The following is a 19,494-nucleotide window of genomic DNA, read 5'->3' on the forward strand; positions in this document are numbered from 1 at the left end:
TACAACGCCGCCATGTTTCTTCTCCTCCGTCGGCCATCTTGGTACTCCTGGTCACGGTTGTCATCATGCCGCCGGGCGGATCAGAGAAGGAATCGGAGTTATCGGAGCGGATTGAAGCTTTCATCACTGGCCTGAAGAGGGGGGGAGGGCGCTCGAGTTCGGAGGAGACCGCCCGAGAGACTGTGGGCCTTCTTCGCCGTATTATCGCTCAGGCCAGATGGGGCAACGCGGGTGAGGCCCCCAGTGGGTGTACAGGAGCGAAGGGCAAGCAGTGGGGTCACCACAATGATGAGGATAGACTGCGGGTCACCCCTGTGACAAAGAGGTCTCCTCCGAGACAAGGATGGGTGACCGGGTCATCGTAGGGTTGCCACCTGTCCGGGATTCACCCGGACAGTCCGGGTTTTGACCTGAAACCCGGACACATTATTCAGCGAGGAATGTGGCCCGAAACAGGGCTTGACACTTGCCAGGAGGATAAGGGGACACTATGTGTACCACATTACTATTCTCTTTGGAGTGTCCCAGGTGTTCGTCACCCCAGGTTGAAGGCGGACAGTGGGGGTCACCCCCAGGATAAGAGCGGTCATTAGTTGAGAGCTGCACCCCTGTAATAAGGGTGGATGGCAGGTCACCCCAATGACGAGGAAGGAAGATGTGGTCCCCTCCACGAAAAGGGATGGGTGGCGGGGTCATCATCAGGATGAAATCAGATGTTAGGAGGCACCCCTGTAATAAGGGAGAGGAGGAGAACCCCTGCAATGTGGGTGAATAGTGGGTCACCTCCATGACGAGGGACGATGGTGGGGGTCACCTCCATGACGAGGGACGATGGTGGGGTCACCTCCATGACGAGGGACGATAGTGTGGTCACCTCCATGACGAGGGACGATAGTGGGGTCACCTCCATGACGAGTGACGATGGTGGGGTCACCTCGATGAAGAAGGACGATGGTGGGTCACCTCCATGACGAGGGACGATGGTGGGTCACCTCCATGACGAGGGACGATGGTGGGTCACCTCCATGACGAGGGACGATAGTGGGGTCACCTCCATGACGAGGGACGATGGTGGGGTCACCTCGATGAAGAAGGACGATGGTGGGGTCACCTCCATGACGAGGGACGATGGTGGGGTCACCTCGATGGCGAGGGACGATGGTGGGGTCACCTCGATGACGAGGGACGATGGTGGGGTCACCTCGATGACGAGGGACGATGGTGGGGTCACCTCGATGACGAGGGACGATGGTGGGGTCACCTCCATGACGAGGGACGATGGTGGGGTCACCTCGATGAAGAAGGACGATGGTGGGTCACCTCCATGACGAGGGACGATGGTGGGGTCACCTCGATGGCGAGGGACGATGGTGGGGTCACCTCGATGACGAGGGACGATGGTGGGGTCACCTCGATGACGAGGGACGATGGTGGGGTCACCTCGATGACGAGGGACGATGGTGGGGTCACCTCGATGACGAGGGACGATGGTGGGGTCACCTCGATGGCGAGGGACGATGGTGGGGTCACCTCGATGGCGAGGGACGATGGTGGGGTCACCTCGATGAAGAGGGACGATGGTGGGGTCACCTCGATGACGAGGGACGATGGTGGGGTCACCTCGATGACGAGGGACGATGGTGGGGTCACCTCGATGACGAGGGACGATGGTGGGGTCACCTCGATGACGAGGGACGATGGTGGGGTCACCTCGATGACGAGGGACGATGGTGGGGTCACCTCGATGACGATGGTGGGGTCACCTCGATGACGAGGGACGATGGTGGGGTCACCTCGATGACGAGGGACGATGGTGGGGTCACCTCGATGACGAGGGACGATGGTGGGGTCACCTCGATGACGAGGGACGATGGTGGGGTCACCTCGATGACGATGGTGGGGTCACCTCCATGACGAGGGACGATGGTGGGGTCACCTCCGGGAAAAGGATGAACAGCGGGGTCACCATTTTAATGACTGCAAATGTTAGTGGGAACCCCTGTAAAAAGAGAGAGGAGGGGAACCCTTGTAGCGCAGGTGGATAGTGGGGTCACCTCCATGACGAGGGAAGAAGATGTGGTCACCTTCGGGGGAAAAAGGATGAACTGCGGGGTCACCATCGAGATGAATGCAGATTTTAGGGGGCACCTCTGTAATAAGGAAGAGGAGGGGAACCCTTGTATTGCGGGTGGATACGGGGTCACCTCCATGACAAGGAAGGACAATGAGGTCACCTCCAGGACGAGGACAGTTGGAATGTCACCCCCTATGATGAGGGAGGAAGATGTGGTCACCTCCAGGAAAAGGATGGACAGCGGGGTCACCATTGGGATGAATGTAGATGCTGGGGATAACGGTGGGGTCACCTCCAGGATGAGGGTGAACAGTCAGTAAGGTCAATCCCCGGAATGAGGACAAATGATTTGGGTCATCTCTGGGACAAGAATAGATGGCCAGTCGCCCCCATGACAAGAGAGGATGGCGGGATCACCCCCAGAAAAAGGATAGACCGCAAAGTCACCAGCAGTATGAGGGCAGATAATGGGGGAGAGGGGGCAGACAGAAGGTCACCCCGGTGACGAGGGGGGACAAGCATGGTCACGCCCCAGGATGAGGACAAATGACAGGGTCCACCCCCCCGCAATGGGGACAGATGGTGAGAAGCCCTCCCTGTAGATGATGGGATCACCCTTGCAATGTGCGGTGGGCATGGGGGGTCACTCCCAGGATTGGGGTGGGCAGTTTGGTCTTCACTTGTGTAACATCTCTCATTCCTCTAGGAGAGCTGATGGACATTATCCGAAGGGAAGGGAGAAGGATGACGGCTGCACAGCCTTCGGAGACCACCGTAGGCAACATGGTGCGCCGGGTGCTGAAACTCATACGTGAGGAGTATGGCAGGTGAGGAGCCTCAATCATACCCCCCCCCCCCCCCCCCCCCCCCCCGCCACACTCTGTACCATGAGGACTGCCATGTCTGACCTGGAGCGAGCATGAAGCCATTGAAGTCTGAACTCTTGGGCCCAGATTCACAGAGATCGGCGTATCTCTGTGGCGGCGTAACGTATCTCATTTACGTTACGCCGCCGCAAGTTTTACAGGCAAGTGCTTTATTCACAAAGAACTTGCCTGTAAAGTTGCGGCGGCGTAGCGTAAATCACCCGACGCAAGCCCGCCTAATTCAAATTAGGCGGGTAGGGGGCGTGTAGTATTTAAATTAAGCGCGTTCCCGCGCCGAACGTACTGCTCATGCGCCCTTCCGAAGAATATCCCAGGGTGCATTGCTCCAAATGACGTCGCAAGGACGTCATTGGTTTCGACGTGAACGTAAATGGCGTCCAGCCCTATTCACGGACGACTTACGCAAACGACGTAAATTTACAAATTTTGACGCGGGAACGACGGCCATACTTAACATTGATTGCGCCTCATATACCCAGGGACAACTTTACGCCGGGACAAGCCTAACGTAAACGTCGTAACTTCACTGCGTCGGCCGCGCGTACGTTCGGGAATTTGCGTATCTAGCTAATTTGCATACTTGACGGGAAAAAAAAGTAGGCGACACCTAGCGGGCAAAAAAAAAATTGCATTTAAGATCTGACGGCGTAAGAGCCTTACGCCTGTCGGATCTAATGGTTATCTATGCGTAACTGATTGTAAGAATCAGTCGCATAGATACGACGGCCCAGATTAGGACTTACGACGGCGTACATGGTATTGCGCCGTCGTAAGCCCTTTGAGAATCTGGGCCTTGATCTCTATGCTTGTTCCAGAGATAGAAGTTAAGACATGGGATTAGCATGATGGCTTCATTCTCTTTCCAATGACCAAGACCTGGGCTGACGCGCCCCCCCCCCCCCCCCCCCCCCCCCCGCACAGCTTTGCACTGGGAAGATCAGTGTATGGTTGTTTCTCTGCCTCTTGCTGACACGCCCCCATACAATCAACCTTTGTGCCCCTTAAACATTTCCTGCACTAAGTTGTGGACTAAATGTATTATACACATCATAACCCACTGTATGGCCATGGTCTTTAAGTGAATAAATAATTTGCCACCTAATTAGCGTCCATCTTGTGCGCAGGTTGCGCGGCTGCAGTGAGGAGAATGACCAGCAGGAATCGCTCCACAAGCTGGTGATGGTGGAGGAGGGGCTCAGCGAGGACTTCAGCACTTTCTTCCCGCTGCTAAAAGCCAATGTGATCGAAGCCGTAAACGAGCTGCTCGTGGAACTGGGTAATAATCTGCCTAGGCATGTGAACGTCTCTCCCCACTAGGTCTGTTTCTAATTGGTCAATGTCTCCCGGCAGAGGGCACCACCGACAACATTGAGACCCAGGCCAAGGAACACATCCATTCCAACGAGGTGATCATGACGATCGGGAGTTCACGGACTGTGCTGCGTTTTCTGCAGGAGGCTGCCCGTAAGAGAACATTCCATGTTATAGTGGCGGAGTGCGCCCCCTTCTGTCAGGTAAGTAGAGGGGACTCTACATTCAAGGTAGGTCATCTACTCCCCACCGCTGACACTTCCTGTTTTTAGGGTCACGAAATGGCGGTCAGTTTGGCGAAAGCGGGTATAGAGACTACAGTCATCACAGATGCTGCCATCTTTGCAGTCATGTCCCGTGTGAATAAAGTGAGTGGGGGGGAAGGGTGATGTTAGTCTGGCCAGATCTGTGTGTGGAAAGTGACGATATCCCTTCTTTCTCAGGTTATTATTGGCACCAAGACCATCCTGGCTAACGGCTCCCTACGCGCAGTGTCCGGGACGCATGCATTGGCTCTGGCCGCAAAGCATCACTCCACTCCGCTCATAGTGTGCGCGCCCATGTTCAAACTCTCACCACAGGTACATCCTAAGTGTGGGCAATGTTGGTGATAATACCAGAAGTTTCTGTAACTTGTTAGTATCTGTGGCCTGTTCTTCCTTCCGTTTGTCGGCTTGTAGGCTCCTCCCTCACCAAGTGTGTCAGTTTTTGTGGCTCCACCTTCACTTTGTTTCCCTCCTCCCTGGCCATGTATCGGTTTGTGCCTTTCCCCCCCTTGCTGTGTGTGTTCCCGCCATCATCTTGTGTCACTTTTTGTGCAATGCCCTCCTTCAACCTTTTGTTTGTGTTTATGGTCCCTCCCTTACCGTCTGGCTCCTCCCTTGCTTTGTGGACCCTCCCTCTTCCTCAAACAGTTTATCTCCTCTATTTCTGTATGTGGCTCCTCCCCTCAATTTCTGTGTCAGTTTGGCTGGCTCCTTCCCCGCTTTATGTGGCCACTCCCTCTTTCTCTGTTTATCCAACCCCTTGCTGTATGTGGCTCCTATCTCACCCAGTTTGTCTGGCTCCTCCCTCATCCTCTGTCAGTGTATTGCCTCTTTCTGTGTGTAGCTCAAACTCCCCCCCAGTGTCAGTTTATGTGGCCCCTCCCTCATCCTCTGTCAGTGTATCGCCTCTTTCTGTGTGTAGCTCAAACCCCCCCATCACCCTCTGTGTCAGTTTATGTGGCCCCTCCCTCATCCTCTGTCAGTTTATCTCCTCCCCTCACTCTGTGTCAGTTTGTCTGGCCCCTCTCTTGCTTTACGTGGCTCCTCCCTCTTTCTCTCTGTTTATCCCCTCCCTTGCTGTATGTGGTTCCTCCCTCACCCTCTTTGTCAGTTTGTCTGGCTCCTCTCATTTCCTGTCAGTCAATCTCCGCCCTCACTCTGTGTCAGTTTGTCTGGCCCCTCTCTTGCTTTATGTGGCCCCTCCCTCATCCTCTGTCAGTTTATCTCCTCCCCTCACTCTGTGTCAGTTTGTCTGGCCCCTCTCTTGCTTTACGTGGCTCCTCCCTCTTTCTCTCTGTTTATCCCCTCCCTTGCTGTATGTGGCTCCTCCCTCACCCTCTTTGTCTGGCTCCTCTCATTTCCTGTCAGTCTATCTCCACCCTCACGTTCTGTGTCAGTTTGTCTCACTCCTTCCCTGCTTTATGTGGCCCCTCCCACATCCTCAGTCAGTATATCTCCCCCCTTGCTGTATGTGGCCCCTCCATCATCTTCTGTGTCACTTTTTGCAATCCCCTCCTTTCCCCTTTTTGTCTGTGTTTATGGTCCCTCCCTTACCCTCTGTTTCAGTTTGTCTGGCTCCTCCCTTGCTTTGTGGCCCCTCCTTCCTCCTCAAACAGTTTAATATCCTTCCTTTCTGTATATGGCTCCTCCCCCCAATCTCTGTGTCAGTTTGGCTGGCTCCTTCCCTGCTTTATGTGGCCCCTCACGCGCTGTCAGTTTATCCTCCTTGCTGTATGTGGCTCCTCCCTCACCCTCTTTGTCAGTTTGTCTGGCTTCTCCCTCACTTTGGCCCCTTTCACATTGGGGCGTTTTTCATGCGGTACAGCGCTAAAAATAGCGCTGCTATACCGCATGAAAAATCATGCCCTGTAGTGTTCAATGTTAAAGCCCGAAGGCTTTCACATTGAAGCAGTGCGCTAGCAGGAGCGCACCAAAAGTCCTGCTAGCCGCATCTTTACCGCGGTATAGGAGCGGTTCATTCACCGCTCCTTCCCATTGAAATCAATGGGAAAGCGTGGCAAAATAACCCTTTTTCGGCCGCTAGCGGGGGTTAAAACCTCACCGCTAGCGCCCGAATATTGCGGTAAATACGACTGTATAGCCGCGCTACAAATAGCGCGGCTATACCGTCACCGCGGCTGCACGCCTCAATGTGAAAGCAGCCTTTGTGTCAGTTTTTCTGGCTCCTACCCTGCTTTATGTGGCCCCTCCCTCATCCTCGGTCAGTTTATCTCCTGCCTTGCTGTATGTGGCTCCTCCTCTCACCCTTTCCATCAGTCTGTGGCCCCTCCCTTTCTGTCAGTTTGGCCAGCCCCTTCCTCGCTTTGTGGGCCCTCCCTCTGTGCCAGTTTGTGTAGCTCCTCCCTCATCCTCTGTCATTTTATCTCCTCCCTCGCTGTATGTGGCTCCTCCCTCACCCTCTGTGTCAGTTTGTGTGGCCCCTCCCTCATTTTATTAATTGGATGGGGATGAATGTTGGTGGTAACAGTACTGTCTTTTCCCTTCCTCAGTTCCCAAATGAAGAAGACTCCTTCCACAAGTTTGTGTCTCCACAAGAAGTTCTCCCATTCTCACAAGGTAGGGGGCGCTCTTTTCTGCTCCACAGCTGTGCACTGTGTATATGGAGAGTAACACATCTTTTCTTTGCAGGTGAGATTCTGTCCAAAGTTAGTGCTCACTGTCCCATCTTTGACCATGTCCCTGCGGAGCTGATCACACTGTTCATAACCAACATCGGAGGGAACGCTCCATCATACATTTACCGTCTGATGAGTGAACTCTACCACCCTGCAGACAATGACCTGTGATACCGCCGTATATGCACTAATAAACACATGAAGACTGAATTCAAGAAATAAATATTGTATTGTGTGTTTTACACTCCACTTCAGCCTTCGAGTGTTGTGTATCTGGATGAGTCTCTGCTCTGATTGGCTGCTCCATGGAACAAGACGACCCTGCGCCAAAGAGCCGCCAGGCCTTGTAGTGGCGTCGCAGACGGCTCAGGTTGGGCTTTGGAGAAACCTGATGGTAGAAAGTGAGAGCAATTAAAGCAAATCCTGGGATCCGGTGCCCAATCCACCTATTCACCAGCTGCTGGCTTGTCTTTTTGTTCCCAAATTGTACAGTGATTTGTGCGTCATCCATTGAGGGTCACAGGAATTCAGGAACAATTGGGTTATATTTCTGGCTAAAGGGGACTGGGGCAGTGTAAAAACTGCTATGGGGTAGTTAGAAAATGGTTAATCTAGTGTTCTATGAATTCATGCCCTTTCTTCACCTCTGCTGGGAAAAGTTTAACCTAGTCTTTCGCTAGCCTTAGGCCTCAATCACACCGGTGCAGTTTGCTTTTGATCGGTTTCTGCAGTGCGTTTTGCGTTCTTGCACATGCATTTTCAATGTATTTTGCTTCTGTGCATGAGCATGGAGGGAGGGGATGCTTTTAAATGTGTATATATATAAAAAAAAAAAAAGTTTCTTTATTATATTTTACACTCACTTTTTTTTTTTTTTTATCACTTTTATTTCCATCACAAGGAATGTAAACATCCCTTGTGATAGAAGTAAAGGGATGACAGGTCCTCTTTATGGTCTTTAACCACTTAAGACCCGGACCTTTAGGCAGCTAAAGGACCCGGCCAGGTTTTGCGATTCGGCACTGCGTCGCTTTAACAGACAATTGCGCGGTCGTGCGGCATGGCTCCCAAACAAAATTGGCGTCCTTTTTTTTCCTACAAATAAAGCTTTCTTTTGGTGGTATTTGATCACGCGGTTTTTATTTTTTGCGCTATAAACAAATAGTTTAGTACCAATTGAGCATCGTTTACGCACCACAACCTACCTGAGTATTGTTGCTGACCATGTCCATCCCTTTATTACTACAGTGTCCCCATCTTCTGATGGCTCCTTCCAGCAGGATAATGTCACCATGTCAAAAAGCTCCAATCATCTCACCACTGGACAATGAGGTCCCTGGACTCCAATGGTCTCCACACTCACCACATCTCATCCAATAGAGACCCTTTGGGATGTGGTGGAAGCAAAATCTCTGAGTTGTATCTATTCCACGAAGAATGAAGGCAAAAAGGGGGTCCAACCCGCTACTAGCAAGGGGGACCTAATAAAGTGTCTGGTGAGTGTATATTGTACACCACAGTTATATTTAATTGGCTGTTTCCAGCACAGGTTATGTGCACTCCAATGGGGCTGAGAACTCCTACCATTTCATTTTGAATAAAGCATCAGTCACTCTCAACAATATAGCACTTCTGTAAAAATTAAGCAGCATGTCACTTTCATGAGGCATTGATAGCTCTCAGCTGCCTCCACTGATTTTAATGGTAATGCTCTGTAACAACATCTGAATCGTTTATAAAGTGTTAGCTAGGACGAGGCAGGAGGCAGTGGAGGTTCCTGTATCCCATAATGCACTGGGAAACAATAGAGAACTAGGACAGGGCAGCTCCAACCACTTCCTGTTTGTACAGAGCAGCTGTGTAATAACACTATTTTGCTTCTGCGTTTATCCGCTTCCTTCCCGCCTGACTATATACGTCCTGTCTTAGAAGAGGAATACCGTTGTTATGGTAGCAGCTAGCTACCATAACCCCGGTAGCCTCTTCAAGAGCCGGCGGTTCTCTTAAGCCTCGTACATACGGTCGGACATCAAACAAACTTTCCCTTGGATTTTTGTCCAAAGGGAGTTGTCCGGTCACACCCATAGCATGCACACGCTCGGACATTTTCGGCAACAAACACGAACATAGTGACGTTTCCATGTACGGAAGAGAGTTTAAAAGAGGAAGTTCAATTCTCCGGCGTCACCCTTTGGGCTCCTCCTGCTAATTGAGTGTTAGTAGAGGTTTCGTCTGTGTGCATTCGCGATTTTCAGTTTCGTGCAATTTTGTTCGTTTCTGAACGTCCGTTCGTCAAGCAGACATGTTGCGCAATGGGGTTGTGCTAACTTGACCCACAAAAAAAATAAAAATATGTTTGATTCATATAACCAAAATACACTAATCCAAAGTAAAGACATTTGTTTTTACTCCGTCAGTATCACCAGCAAAGCAGCTTTTAGTATTATCACATTATAAAGAAGAAGAGAATGTGCGCTGCTTTTCTTGATTTCAGAACTTGCCGCGTCACGAATGTGCTCTTTCAAATACGAACGCTAGTTTTACCAGACAGAACGCTTCCGGATGGTCTTTGCTTCTGAGCATGCGCGTTTGTACTTTGTACAAAAGTCCGATTGCTTGCTGTACACACAGTCAGACTAGGCACCATCGGACTTTTGTTGACGTAAAGTTTGTTGTTTGTTTGCAGACCGAACTTTTTGTCCGATGAAACCTGAAAAAGTTGGTCCGATGGAGCGTACACACCATCGGACCAATTTGAAAACTTGCAGATTTTGAAGTTTGTTGGCAAAAAGTCCGACCGTGTGTACGGGCCTTTACAGATAAAAGTGGTCTCTGCGCGGATTCGCCGCAATATCACTTATCAGCGGCAGGAGAGTGTCCCCCCCCTGTGAACCAATATGCCTTCCTGGTTATTAGAAGTGGGTCAGCCCCTGGTCTAGTTGGTTTTACAGTGGAACCTCGGATTGCGAGTAACGCGGTTAACGAGTGTTTCGCAATACGAGCACTGTATTAAAAAAAATCCTAACTCGGTTTGCGAGTGTTGTCTCGCAATACGAGCAGGATTCAGGCCAAAGCGGTGTGCAGTACCGTGTTTGGCCTGAGGTGGGGGGGGGGGAAGGCCAGAGGACAGTTCGGCTGACCTTGGCAAACCTCGGGAACGGAGTCTTTCTGAGGTTTGCCGAGGTGTCCTCGGGCCGTTTTCAAGGCTCTCCGGCGCCCCACCACCTCTGGCTGCATGCGGTATTGCATACCATTTGAAGTCAATACGGAACTAATTATTTTCGTTTCCATTGACTTCAATAGGGAAACTCGCTTTGATATGCGAGTACTTTGGATTACGAGCATTCTCCTGGAAAGGAGTATGCTCGTAATCCCAGGTTCCACTGTACTGTGTTTGGGTAATATGATTTTTGGTCTTGTACAATTTCATTGGCTCCAGATACAAAGCTTTAGGCCTGCTGACAGGTGCAATGTGGAGCAGCAAGGTGCAATGTGTAGCCCCCATGGGTGTTGGGAGAATGATGGGTAGCTGTTAGAATACCTGGTCCTCCGACTGCAGGTGAAGCAGATCTGCGAGAGGCAGGATGGCCGGTCTTCCATGTGCACACTGGAAGGGCAGGGAACACTGTGCCAGACAGCGCACCAAGTGTTGACACTCATCCATACTCAGAGGATCATTAAACTTCACGGCGCCTGCAAAAAAACAAGATGAAATTCATATCAGACCCAAGAGTAACTCTCCCTTCCCATCACCACATGGAAGATGTCCACCAAGAAACGGCTCCCAGTTTAGGTAAGGTAAATGTAATTCTGTACATAATTTGAAAACCCTAATCCAGAGGGGCCTTCATGTGTAAAATTCAGGATCCCCAGCAGACAGTCTAGTCGGACTTGGTTGTCTGCCAAACAAATGTCTATGGCAAGGGTGCTCAACTAGTGTCCCCGGGGGGCCCCATGTGGCCCGTGACCTCCCGCTTTGGGATGGCGGGTTGGCAAGCCCAGATTGCAGGTTGCCGGCCTGCCATGCCAGTGTTGTGAATGAAGCCAGCGATAGCGAAAAGCAAGCAGCTGCGGAGCAGAGCTGCATAAGCCAATGCTTCCTGTATAGTGCCGGCTCCTGCCACAGGTGGAGAGATACCAAATGTACACCACCTAGGACAGCATCAGCCGGCAAATTCCTTTTTAAATAACACCACAAACAAAGAAAAGATTTGAGCCAACTTGCAAAACAACCAAATTGTCCCTGTCTAACGCTTTACGTTAAAAACAGAGGGTTTTGTATGCAAATATTACGCAAGCCGCAGTTTCCACGCCAAGGGACCTCTGTATATACTGCAATCCTCAGGCTAAATTTCCATAGTAGGAGCACATAGGAGGTTATAGGTTGGGGTGGTTGCCAGTTTTTTGTACAGTTGGCTAAACTCTGTGCGGGGACGCACTGGATCCCTCCGCTGCTAATGCGCTTTTGCTGGGCATCACGTGCTTCCCTGTGCGTTTAAGGAGGGGTGGGCTCCCTCCACACATACTTGCCCTTAATATATTCGTTCTTATATGTGCAATTATTATGGAGGCTCTGGACATTTAGAGTTAGGACCACAGTATATACAGAGGAGCCTTGGCATTGGCACAGCAGCTCATGCATATATTTGCATAAATGTGCAAACAAAACAAAATCTGTTTTTTAAAAAGAAACTGTAAGACCCCTTTCACACTAGGGCGGTTTGCAGGCGCTATTGCGCTAAAAATAGCGTCTGCAAACCGACTTGAAACAGCGGCTGCTGTTTCTCCAGTGTGAAAGCCCAAGGGCGTTCACACTGGAGTGGTGCGCTAGCAGGATCGCTCCAAAAGTCCTGCTAGCTGCATCTTTGGAGCGGTGTGTTTAATGCTCCTCCACCGCTTCTTCCCATTGAAAGCAGTAGGAAACCGTGGCTATTCCGCCGGCAATGCGCCCTTGCAGAGGCGTATTGCGGCCAATATTAACCCTTTTGCGCCCGCTAGCGGCCGAATACCGCCAAAATTCCGATGGTACAGCGCCACTAAAAATAGCGCCGCTTTACCGCCACTGCACCTCCAGCCCCAGTGTGAAGGGGGCCTTAGACAGGGCCAATTTGGTTGTTTTGCAGGCTGGCAGGTAAGTGTTCTCGGAAATCGGTTTGTTTGTGATATGCTTTGCCCTTCCTTGTGCTATGACTAAGCATTAGTTGTTAATGCGAAACGCGTCAGTTGTCTATCCCACTGTATGCTGTTGTGTGCTGTGCATTTTTTCCTTTTTACAATAAAGAGCACGTCTTTTTTCAACAAGACTTTTTGGAGTGCGGCTGTCCATCCATTCTCCCACCTGCTTAATTCTATGCATTGCCAGCACCCGTGTGATTCCTGAGTGGACATTGATTACCTGCCTGTGCTCACCTGGAGCGGCGGTCTCCCTACCTATCGCCCTTCCATGTGCACTTTGCTGCAAAGGCCAGTTATAGGTTGGGGTGGTTTCTAGTCTTTTGCACAGTTGGCTTATTAAATAACACCCTCTGTACCCCCATGGAACCTTGAACACTACAGACTGTCCTTACCGTGACAGGCTTGAGATGCCAGCACCTTTAAAACTGTCCCTGGAAGAGGTCCAAGTGGAGCTCCTGGAGATTGCTGAGGGAAAAATGAGAGTAAGTAACAGATCTTTTGTAACAGGATAATCTACCCCTCCCCAGAGCCTGACAAGAATGCGCTGTACAGACACTGCACACCCCGCTGCAGCCCCAGCAGACATCCCATAATGCTGCCCAATATACATGCTGCACACCATATTACTCAATCCTCTATGCTTCCTACAACAAAAAGCTTTACAACAGCTTTGTGTCCCTGAGACTCACCTGCACCTCTTCCTGCAGAAACTCCTGAAAAAAGAGAAATGAGATAAAGTAAAAGTCATCTTTCTCAATCCCCTAAGCAAATCAGCTCACATTGTCCTGGTTCTCACCTCCACCATCTTCCTGGCCATCATCACTCTCCTCCGTTGTGTTTCACTGACCTTCTTCTCCACAAAACACTGGGGGATCTCGCTGACCAGTACCCGGGATGAGCAGCTGGCAGGAAATGAGAGGGACAGTCCAACCCGCTGCAGGGCACCTGCGCGTATCCTGAACAAAGAGGTTTCCATGAGTTGGAGAAACTGAACCATAGCGGGAGATGAACAACATGACATACCTGAGGAGGCGGCTCTGTTCTTCTGTTATGTCCAGCTCTAGCGGGGGATTCACAATGGAAACCTTTAGTTTCCTTCCACCGTCTTCTGATGATGGCTCGTAGGAGTCTGTGTGGGATAAAGGTAAACTTCCATATTCCCAATCTACACGTTCCTGAAATAGGCTCTAAAATAATGGATGCTGCAGCAACCACCAGCTAGAGACTGGAGCATGCACAATGCAGTGTAGATGTCTGCCAGCACACCACGGACAAACACGGCGGGGGACATGGGGGGAGAAGGAAACACAGAGGGGGACACGGAGGAGAAGGAAAAACCGAGGGGGACACGGAGGAGAAGGAAAAACCGAGGGGGACACGGAGGAGAAGGAGAAACCGAGGGGGACACAGAGGAGAAGGAGAAACCGAAGGGGACACGGAGGAGAAGGAGAAACCGAAGGGGGACACAGAGGAGAAGGAGAAACCGAAGGGGGACACAGAGGAGAAGGAGAAACCGAAGGGGGACACAGAGGAGAAGGAGAAACCGAAGGGGGACACAGAGGAGAAGGAAAAACCGAGGGGGACACAGAGGAGAAGGAAAAACCGAGGGGGACACGGAGGAGAAGGAAAAACCGAGGGGGACACGGAGGAGAAGGAAAAACCGAGGGGGACACGGAGGAGAAGGAAAAACCGAGGGGGACACGGAGGAGAAGGAGAAACCGAGGGGGACACAGAGGAGAAGGAGAAACCGAAGGGGGACACAGAGGAGAAGGAGAAACCGAAGGGGGACACAGAGGAGAAGGAAAAACCGAGGGGGACACAGAGGAGAAGGAAAAACCGAGGGGGACACAGAGGAGAAGGAAAAACCGAGGGGGACACAGAGGAGAAGGAAAAACCGAGGGGGAAACGGAGGGAGAGAGACTGCAGCAAAACGGAGGGGGGCCGGAGGAGGACACGGGACAGTCAGCGGTGATCGTACAAGCAGTCATTATCGGCAATTATTCGGCATGTCCCCAAAACAGCTGTTTTCGGTCGATATGTATCGACCACCGATATATCGGTGCATCCCTAAAAACTAGAGTGCTAAATCTGGTACAGCTTTGCATGGCAGCCAATCAGCTTCTTACTTCAGCTTGTTCAATTAAGCTTTGATAAAAAAAAAAAAATGCAACCTGATTGGTTTATATGCAGGGCTGTACCAGATTTTGTACTCTCCACTTTTAGTAAATCAGCCCCTGCGTGTGATAAAGGAGGCATCGGTGGGGCTTGTTATAGCTGAGCTTCAGTCTCCTAAGTGATTTTTTAATAAAAGCACCCTCCTGATTCTTCGTACTCTATATATAGTACTATACAATTAGCATACGGTCATAACTGCCCTCTTACTTTTTAACTTATAAATCAGTAATTTCTTACATGATCCTGGCGGCCATTGAAGATGTGGGCAGCTGAAGCCCGCGCATTTCTGGGATTCCATGCAGCTGGCTACCCAGCATGCACCTCCAAGTCTCGCGCCCGCACAGTAATGACACTGCGCGTCGCACTTTGTTGATTACAGGTTGCCATAGCAATGGTGGCGGAAGTTCCCACCCCATTGTTATGGCAACCTGCCAATCGGCAGGCTTCCTGAAGACTCCTGGGATAGATGACACGGATATTCCAGGAATCCACGGGAAACACCTAATGCCAAAATTGCCTAGGTGGCCGAGACTGGAAATACCTTTTCTTAAAGGGGTGGTTCCCCCTAAAAAAAAATTCTAACAATACATTCGGAAGACTGCCTACACTGCGGGTAGGCTGGCTTTTTTTTTTTCGTACATACCTCGATATCGCCGTTTCATCCCTCGGCTTCCGGGTATGAGTAGAATTTTTTTTTAGGGGGAACCTCCACTTTAATGTATTTAGAAATAATAGTATAAAAAATAGAATAACTATTTAGGATTGTACTGCGTGAGATCTGAAGAACATGTCAGAATGGGTGGTGGCGGTGCCATCTTGGCTAATGGAAACCGGCAGTAAAGCCTTGCGGCTTCACAGCCACTCTCCTACTGTGCATGCACTGCGCTTTGTGAATGGGCTGCAGTGTTCTGGGACCTAAGAAGTGTCCCAGAAGGCTGTGGGAGAAAGAGGGGGTGGGGGGGCTGAACTTCCAGCTCAGTCGGAGCAGGTACCTGTCAAATACAGGTAACCGCTCCCCCCTGCCCCCCAAAAGGTGGAAAATGTGGGGCAAACAAGCTGAGATTCCACTTTTGGGTGGAGCTCTAGTTTATTATCTGGAAAAGATAGGATGAATAAATATTTTTTTTTTACCTGCAATCAGCTGCTCCAAACGCACCCGCTCGTGAGCTGCATGCTGATCCACCAACACCAAGAGGTTCCCACCTGCAAAACTCACACTTAGAAAAGACGAAAATGGATTCAAATGATTCTATCTGAGAAATCTCTGGTGGGAGTGGGTGAGTGGGGAAGGAACAGGAACTATGGCTTGATATCTCTGCTGGAGTCCCCAACGATAGATTTTGTATTGCTGTCACTTGCAGTGCAATGAAGCAAGAAAACTTTGCTACGTGACCTACACCCAATGCCTTTTTTAAAAAAAAGAAAAAAGTCAGTTGTCACTCTGATTTCCTCCTTAGGTGACATCCATTCATTGTAGATATCTCATGAACTCAAAGCTTTCACTTACCCTGCCGCCTCCATGGCCCTTGCCTGGACCAGTCCTCTCCCAGGCCCTCATCCACCTCCGGCCCCTCCTCTTAGGCCCTAACCCAACTCTGCCCCCCCCCCCCCCAAGACCGCACCTGACTCTGCTACCTCCTAGGACCTCCCCTCACCTGGCTCTGCTGGCTCCTAGGACCTCCCCTCACCTGGCTCTGCTGGCTCCTAGGACCTCCACTCACCTGGCTCTGCTGGCTCCTAGGACCTCCACTCACCTGGCTCTGCTACCTCCTAGGACCTCCCATCACCTGGCTCTGCTGGCTCCTGGGGCCTTGCCTAACTCTACCTTTTCCCAGGCTCTCAACTAGCCCTACCCTCTCCCAGGTACTCCGATGACACCACCTGCTCCCAGGACCTCACCTGACCCTACCGCCTCCCTTACCCTGCCTGTCCCCATGTCCTCACCTGATTTTCCTGCCCTTTCAGTCTTTGTGTCAACCAAGCATGCAATAAACTTATTGTCCACTTGTTGCAGAACCTGCAAAGAAGAATATGAATAAAATGTGACATAACATCAGAGGGCTCTAGAGTCCAGCATCTCCTCACACTAACGCCGGGCTGTAATGTTTCCTAAACATTCCCTCTGTGGCTTCTGGTCATGCAGTTTTGTTACTTTCTATCAGCTTTCATTCACACCAATCAGGATCTAGTTTTAAGATACTGGAATTACTAAAATTGCAGACATTTAATATCTGTCCAGTCAAACCGAACCTGTCTCAAGTCTTCCAACACTGGGTCAAGTCTTGTAAAACGTGTTCTTAGCCCCTCCCACCTCTTAAGCCTATTGGTAAATTAGGCTACTCATTAAGAGACCAGCTTCCCTGTCCCTGCTGAATAAAAGCATCCCCACAACATGATGCTGTCACCACCATGTTTCACAGTGGGGATGGTGTGTTCAGGGTAATATGCAGTGTTAGTTTTGCTTTTAGGCTAAAAAGTAAAATTTTGTTCTCATCTGACCAGAGCACCTTCTTCCATATGTTTGCTGTGTCCCCCAGATGGCTTCTCGCAAACACTGCAAACTGGACTTCTGATGGTTTTCTTTCAACTATGGCTTTCTTCTTGCCACTCTTCCTGGCATTCTAGGAATGCAACTGTTTTTTTAAACTGTTAAATCCATGAGTTTAGTTCCGTTATATGATTTACTGCTGTTCAGGGGTTCTGGGCTTCAGCAAAATGGTAGTCAACAACTTGAGGAAACAGGAACAATACCGGAGGCAATTTACAACACTCACTCATTTTGGTAGCATAATTATTTATCTGAAATGTACTGTATGTTCCTTGCTAAAGAACATTACTTATTACCAAGTTTTTATGGGCAAAGTTCTGCTTTAAACACTTGCAGACTGACTAGGGGTGCAACGGATCAAAAAACTCACGGATCGGATCAGGAGTCACGGATCGGATCATTTTCGGATCAGCGCAAAAAAAAAAAAAAAAAGGGTGTTTTCATTGGTCCAAAAAAATAAATAAATGTGTACATTATATATATATATATATATACACACACACACATACATTTCAGGGGTGGATTAAAGAGGAAGCAGGTGAGGCTGTTTGGGACTTGTTAAAAGTACAATCGATGTTTTTACAGATATATATATATATATATATATATATATATATATATATTTTCTGTAAAAACATCAAGATTGTACTTTTAACAAGTCCCAAACAGCCTCACCTGCTTCCTCTTTAATCCACCCCTGAAATGTGCTCTTCCCCCCCCCCCCCCCTCCTCTCACACCAGTGCTTCTCTGCTAATATTCCCTCTCCATGTCGGCTTGCCAGAGCCCAGTGCACAGCGTGACACGCCTCCCCGGGGAGGCGTGTCACGCTGGGCTCTGGCAGCAGACTGGCCGCCGCTCCGGAGCTAGGCCGAAGCCGGGGACTTTCCTAGGCCTAGGCTCCGGAGCGCTCCGCGGATCGCGGGGTGTGCCGATCCGAACGGGGTGGCCCGTCCGGATCACGGATCGGTGACGATCCGTTGCACCCCTAAGACTGACCTATAGTGCTTTCACTGGCGGCAGCTGTGCACAGGATTGCGTATATATACACGTGACTTTTTCCACATTTTGTTATGTTACAGCAGGAGTGTCAAACTCAATTTCATTGCGGGCCGCATCAGCATTATGATTGCCCTCAAAAGGGCCGGTGGTATCTGTAAGATTAGATGTCCAGCGCATCCCCTCCCCTTACATTAGATGTCAAGAGCCACCCCACCATCAGAAGTTAAGTCCCCCCACTCTCTCCTACATCACGGTGCACTCCCTTTCCTTATGCTGCTGCTGCAAAGAAGCTGGATGCATTGCTTAACCACTGGACTGTCCTGGACTTTCAGTGGGGATATCTGAAAGATGCCTGCAGCTACAGGCATCATTCAGATATCCATCTCTTCAGCCGGCGATCCTGTGCACCATAAGAATGATCATAGTGGCAGTTCCGCTGCTTGATTGTTCTTATAGGCGATGGGAGGGGACGCCCCCCCCTCCAACCGCCATCCAGTGCTTCTCTGGACTCTCCCGTGCCATCAGAGACCCGGAGAAACGATCTGCCGGCGCCCGATGGGAGGCATAGAGATGACTGGTGACCAGATGGTCACCAGTCATCTCTATGATCGTCGGAGGCCCGGGCGCATGTTATGACGTCACGCCCGGGTACCGGAATGTAAACAAAGCCGCAATCTCATGCTTTCCAGCCTGGAGGAGAGATGTGGGGTCTTATTGACCCCGCATCTCTCCATAAAGAGTACCTGTCACGAACCATTCCTATTACAAGGGATGTTTACATTCCTTGTAATAGGAATAAAAAAAAATATGTAAAAAAAAGTGTAATAAATATAAAAATAAAATAAATTAAGTAAAATAAAAAATAAAATAATAAAAAAAATATTTTAAACGCCCCTGTCCCTGGTAGCTCGCTTTCAGAAGCGAACACGCGTGCCTTAGAGCGTCAGCAACAATTCTAGCACTAGACCTCCTCTGTAACTCTAAACTGGTAACCTGTAAAAAAAAAAATAAGCGACGCCTATGGAGATTTTTAAGTACTGAAGTTTGACTCCATTCCATGAGTGTGCGCACTTTTAAAGTGTGACATGTTAGGTATCTATTTACTCAGCGTAACTTCATCTTTCACATTATACAAACAAATTGGGCCAACTTTACTGTTTTGTTATTTTTTAATTCATGAAACCTTTTTCTCCCACAAAAAAAGGCATTTGAAAAATGATTGCGCAAATACCGTGCAAGATAAAAAGTTGCAATGACCTCCATTTTATTCCCTAGGGTGTCTGCTAAAAAAACATATATATAGTGTTTAGGGGTTTCCGAGTATTTTTTTAGCAAAAAATTATTTTGCATGTAGGAGAGAAGTGCCAAAATAGGCCCGGTACGGAAGTGGTTAAAAGCAGAAAGTGAGGGTCTGGAAGAGGA

The 19,494-nt window shown here is 49.8% G+C and overlaps 3 protein-coding genes across 4 annotated transcripts in view; 2 read left to right on the top strand and 1 right to left on the bottom strand.

Annotated features, from left to right (window-relative positions):
• Positions 1 to 7,423, top strand: EIF2B2 (eukaryotic translation initiation factor 2B subunit beta). Its single transcript, XM_040332819.1, has 8 exons — positions 1 to 231; positions 2,781 to 2,901; positions 4,086 to 4,237; positions 4,312 to 4,475; positions 4,545 to 4,640; positions 4,716 to 4,853; positions 7,049 to 7,115; positions 7,188 to 7,423. The coding sequence occupies exons 1-8, from the start codon at positions 66 to 68 to the stop codon at positions 7,343 to 7,345; spliced, it is 1,062 nt and encodes a 353-aa protein (XP_040188753.1). The 5' UTR covers positions 1 to 65; the 3' UTR covers positions 7,346 to 7,423.
• Positions 247 to 2,764, top strand: LOC120920634 (protein RNA-directed DNA methylation 3-like). The gene is made up of 2 exons (XM_040332820.1): positions 247 to 2,199; positions 2,230 to 2,764. Exon 1 carries the CDS (start codon positions 1,309 to 1,311, stop codon positions 1,912 to 1,914), a length of 606 nt encoding a protein of 201 aa, XP_040188754.1. The 5' UTR covers positions 247 to 1,308; the 3' UTR covers positions 1,915 to 2,199; positions 2,230 to 2,764.
• MLH3 (mutL homolog 3) overlaps positions 7,385 to 19,494 on the bottom strand; it is a 21,697-nt gene continuing 9,587 nt past the window's right edge. For both annotated transcript variants that reach the window (XM_040332813.1, XM_040332815.1), the window contains 8 exons: positions 16,469 to 16,541; positions 15,656 to 15,727; positions 13,373 to 13,478; positions 13,146 to 13,305; positions 13,039 to 13,062; positions 12,742 to 12,814; positions 10,716 to 10,867; positions 7,385 to 7,562 (listed from right to left, as the gene is read on the bottom strand). In XM_040332813.1, the coding sequence (XP_040188747.1) occupies positions 7,386 to 7,562; positions 10,716 to 10,867; positions 12,742 to 12,814; positions 13,039 to 13,062; positions 13,146 to 13,305; positions 13,373 to 13,478; positions 15,656 to 15,727; positions 16,469 to 16,541 (837 nt within the window). In that variant the 3' untranslated portion in view covers position 7,385. The remainder of the gene's footprint in view (positions 7,563 to 10,715; positions 10,868 to 12,741; positions 12,815 to 13,038; positions 13,063 to 13,145; positions 13,306 to 13,372; positions 13,479 to 15,655; positions 15,728 to 16,468; positions 16,542 to 19,494) is intronic.

The sequence above is a fragment of the Rana temporaria genome, chromosome 13 (genome assembly GCF_905171775.1).
Source record: "Rana temporaria chromosome 13, aRanTem1.1, whole genome shotgun sequence".
Classification (NCBI taxonomy): domain Eukaryota; kingdom Metazoa; phylum Chordata; class Amphibia; order Anura; family Ranidae; genus Rana; species Rana temporaria.

Coding starts and splice junctions, on each gene's coding strand:
- EIF2B2 (XM_040332819.1), top strand. CDS start 66: ATGCCGCCGGGCGGATCAGAGAAGGAATCGGAGTTATCGGAGCGGATT. Junction 232..2,780: donor GGCCAGATGGGGCAACGCGG/GTGAGGCCCCCA, acceptor TCATTCCTCTAG/GAGAGCTGATGGACATTATC. Junction 4,238..4,311: donor CGAGCTGCTCGTGGAACTGG/GTAATAATCTGC, acceptor GTCTCCCGGCAG/AGGGCACCACCGACAACATT.
- LOC120920634 (XM_040332820.1), top strand. CDS start 1,309: ATGGTGGGTCACCTCCATGACGAGGGACGATGGTGGGGTCACCTCGAT.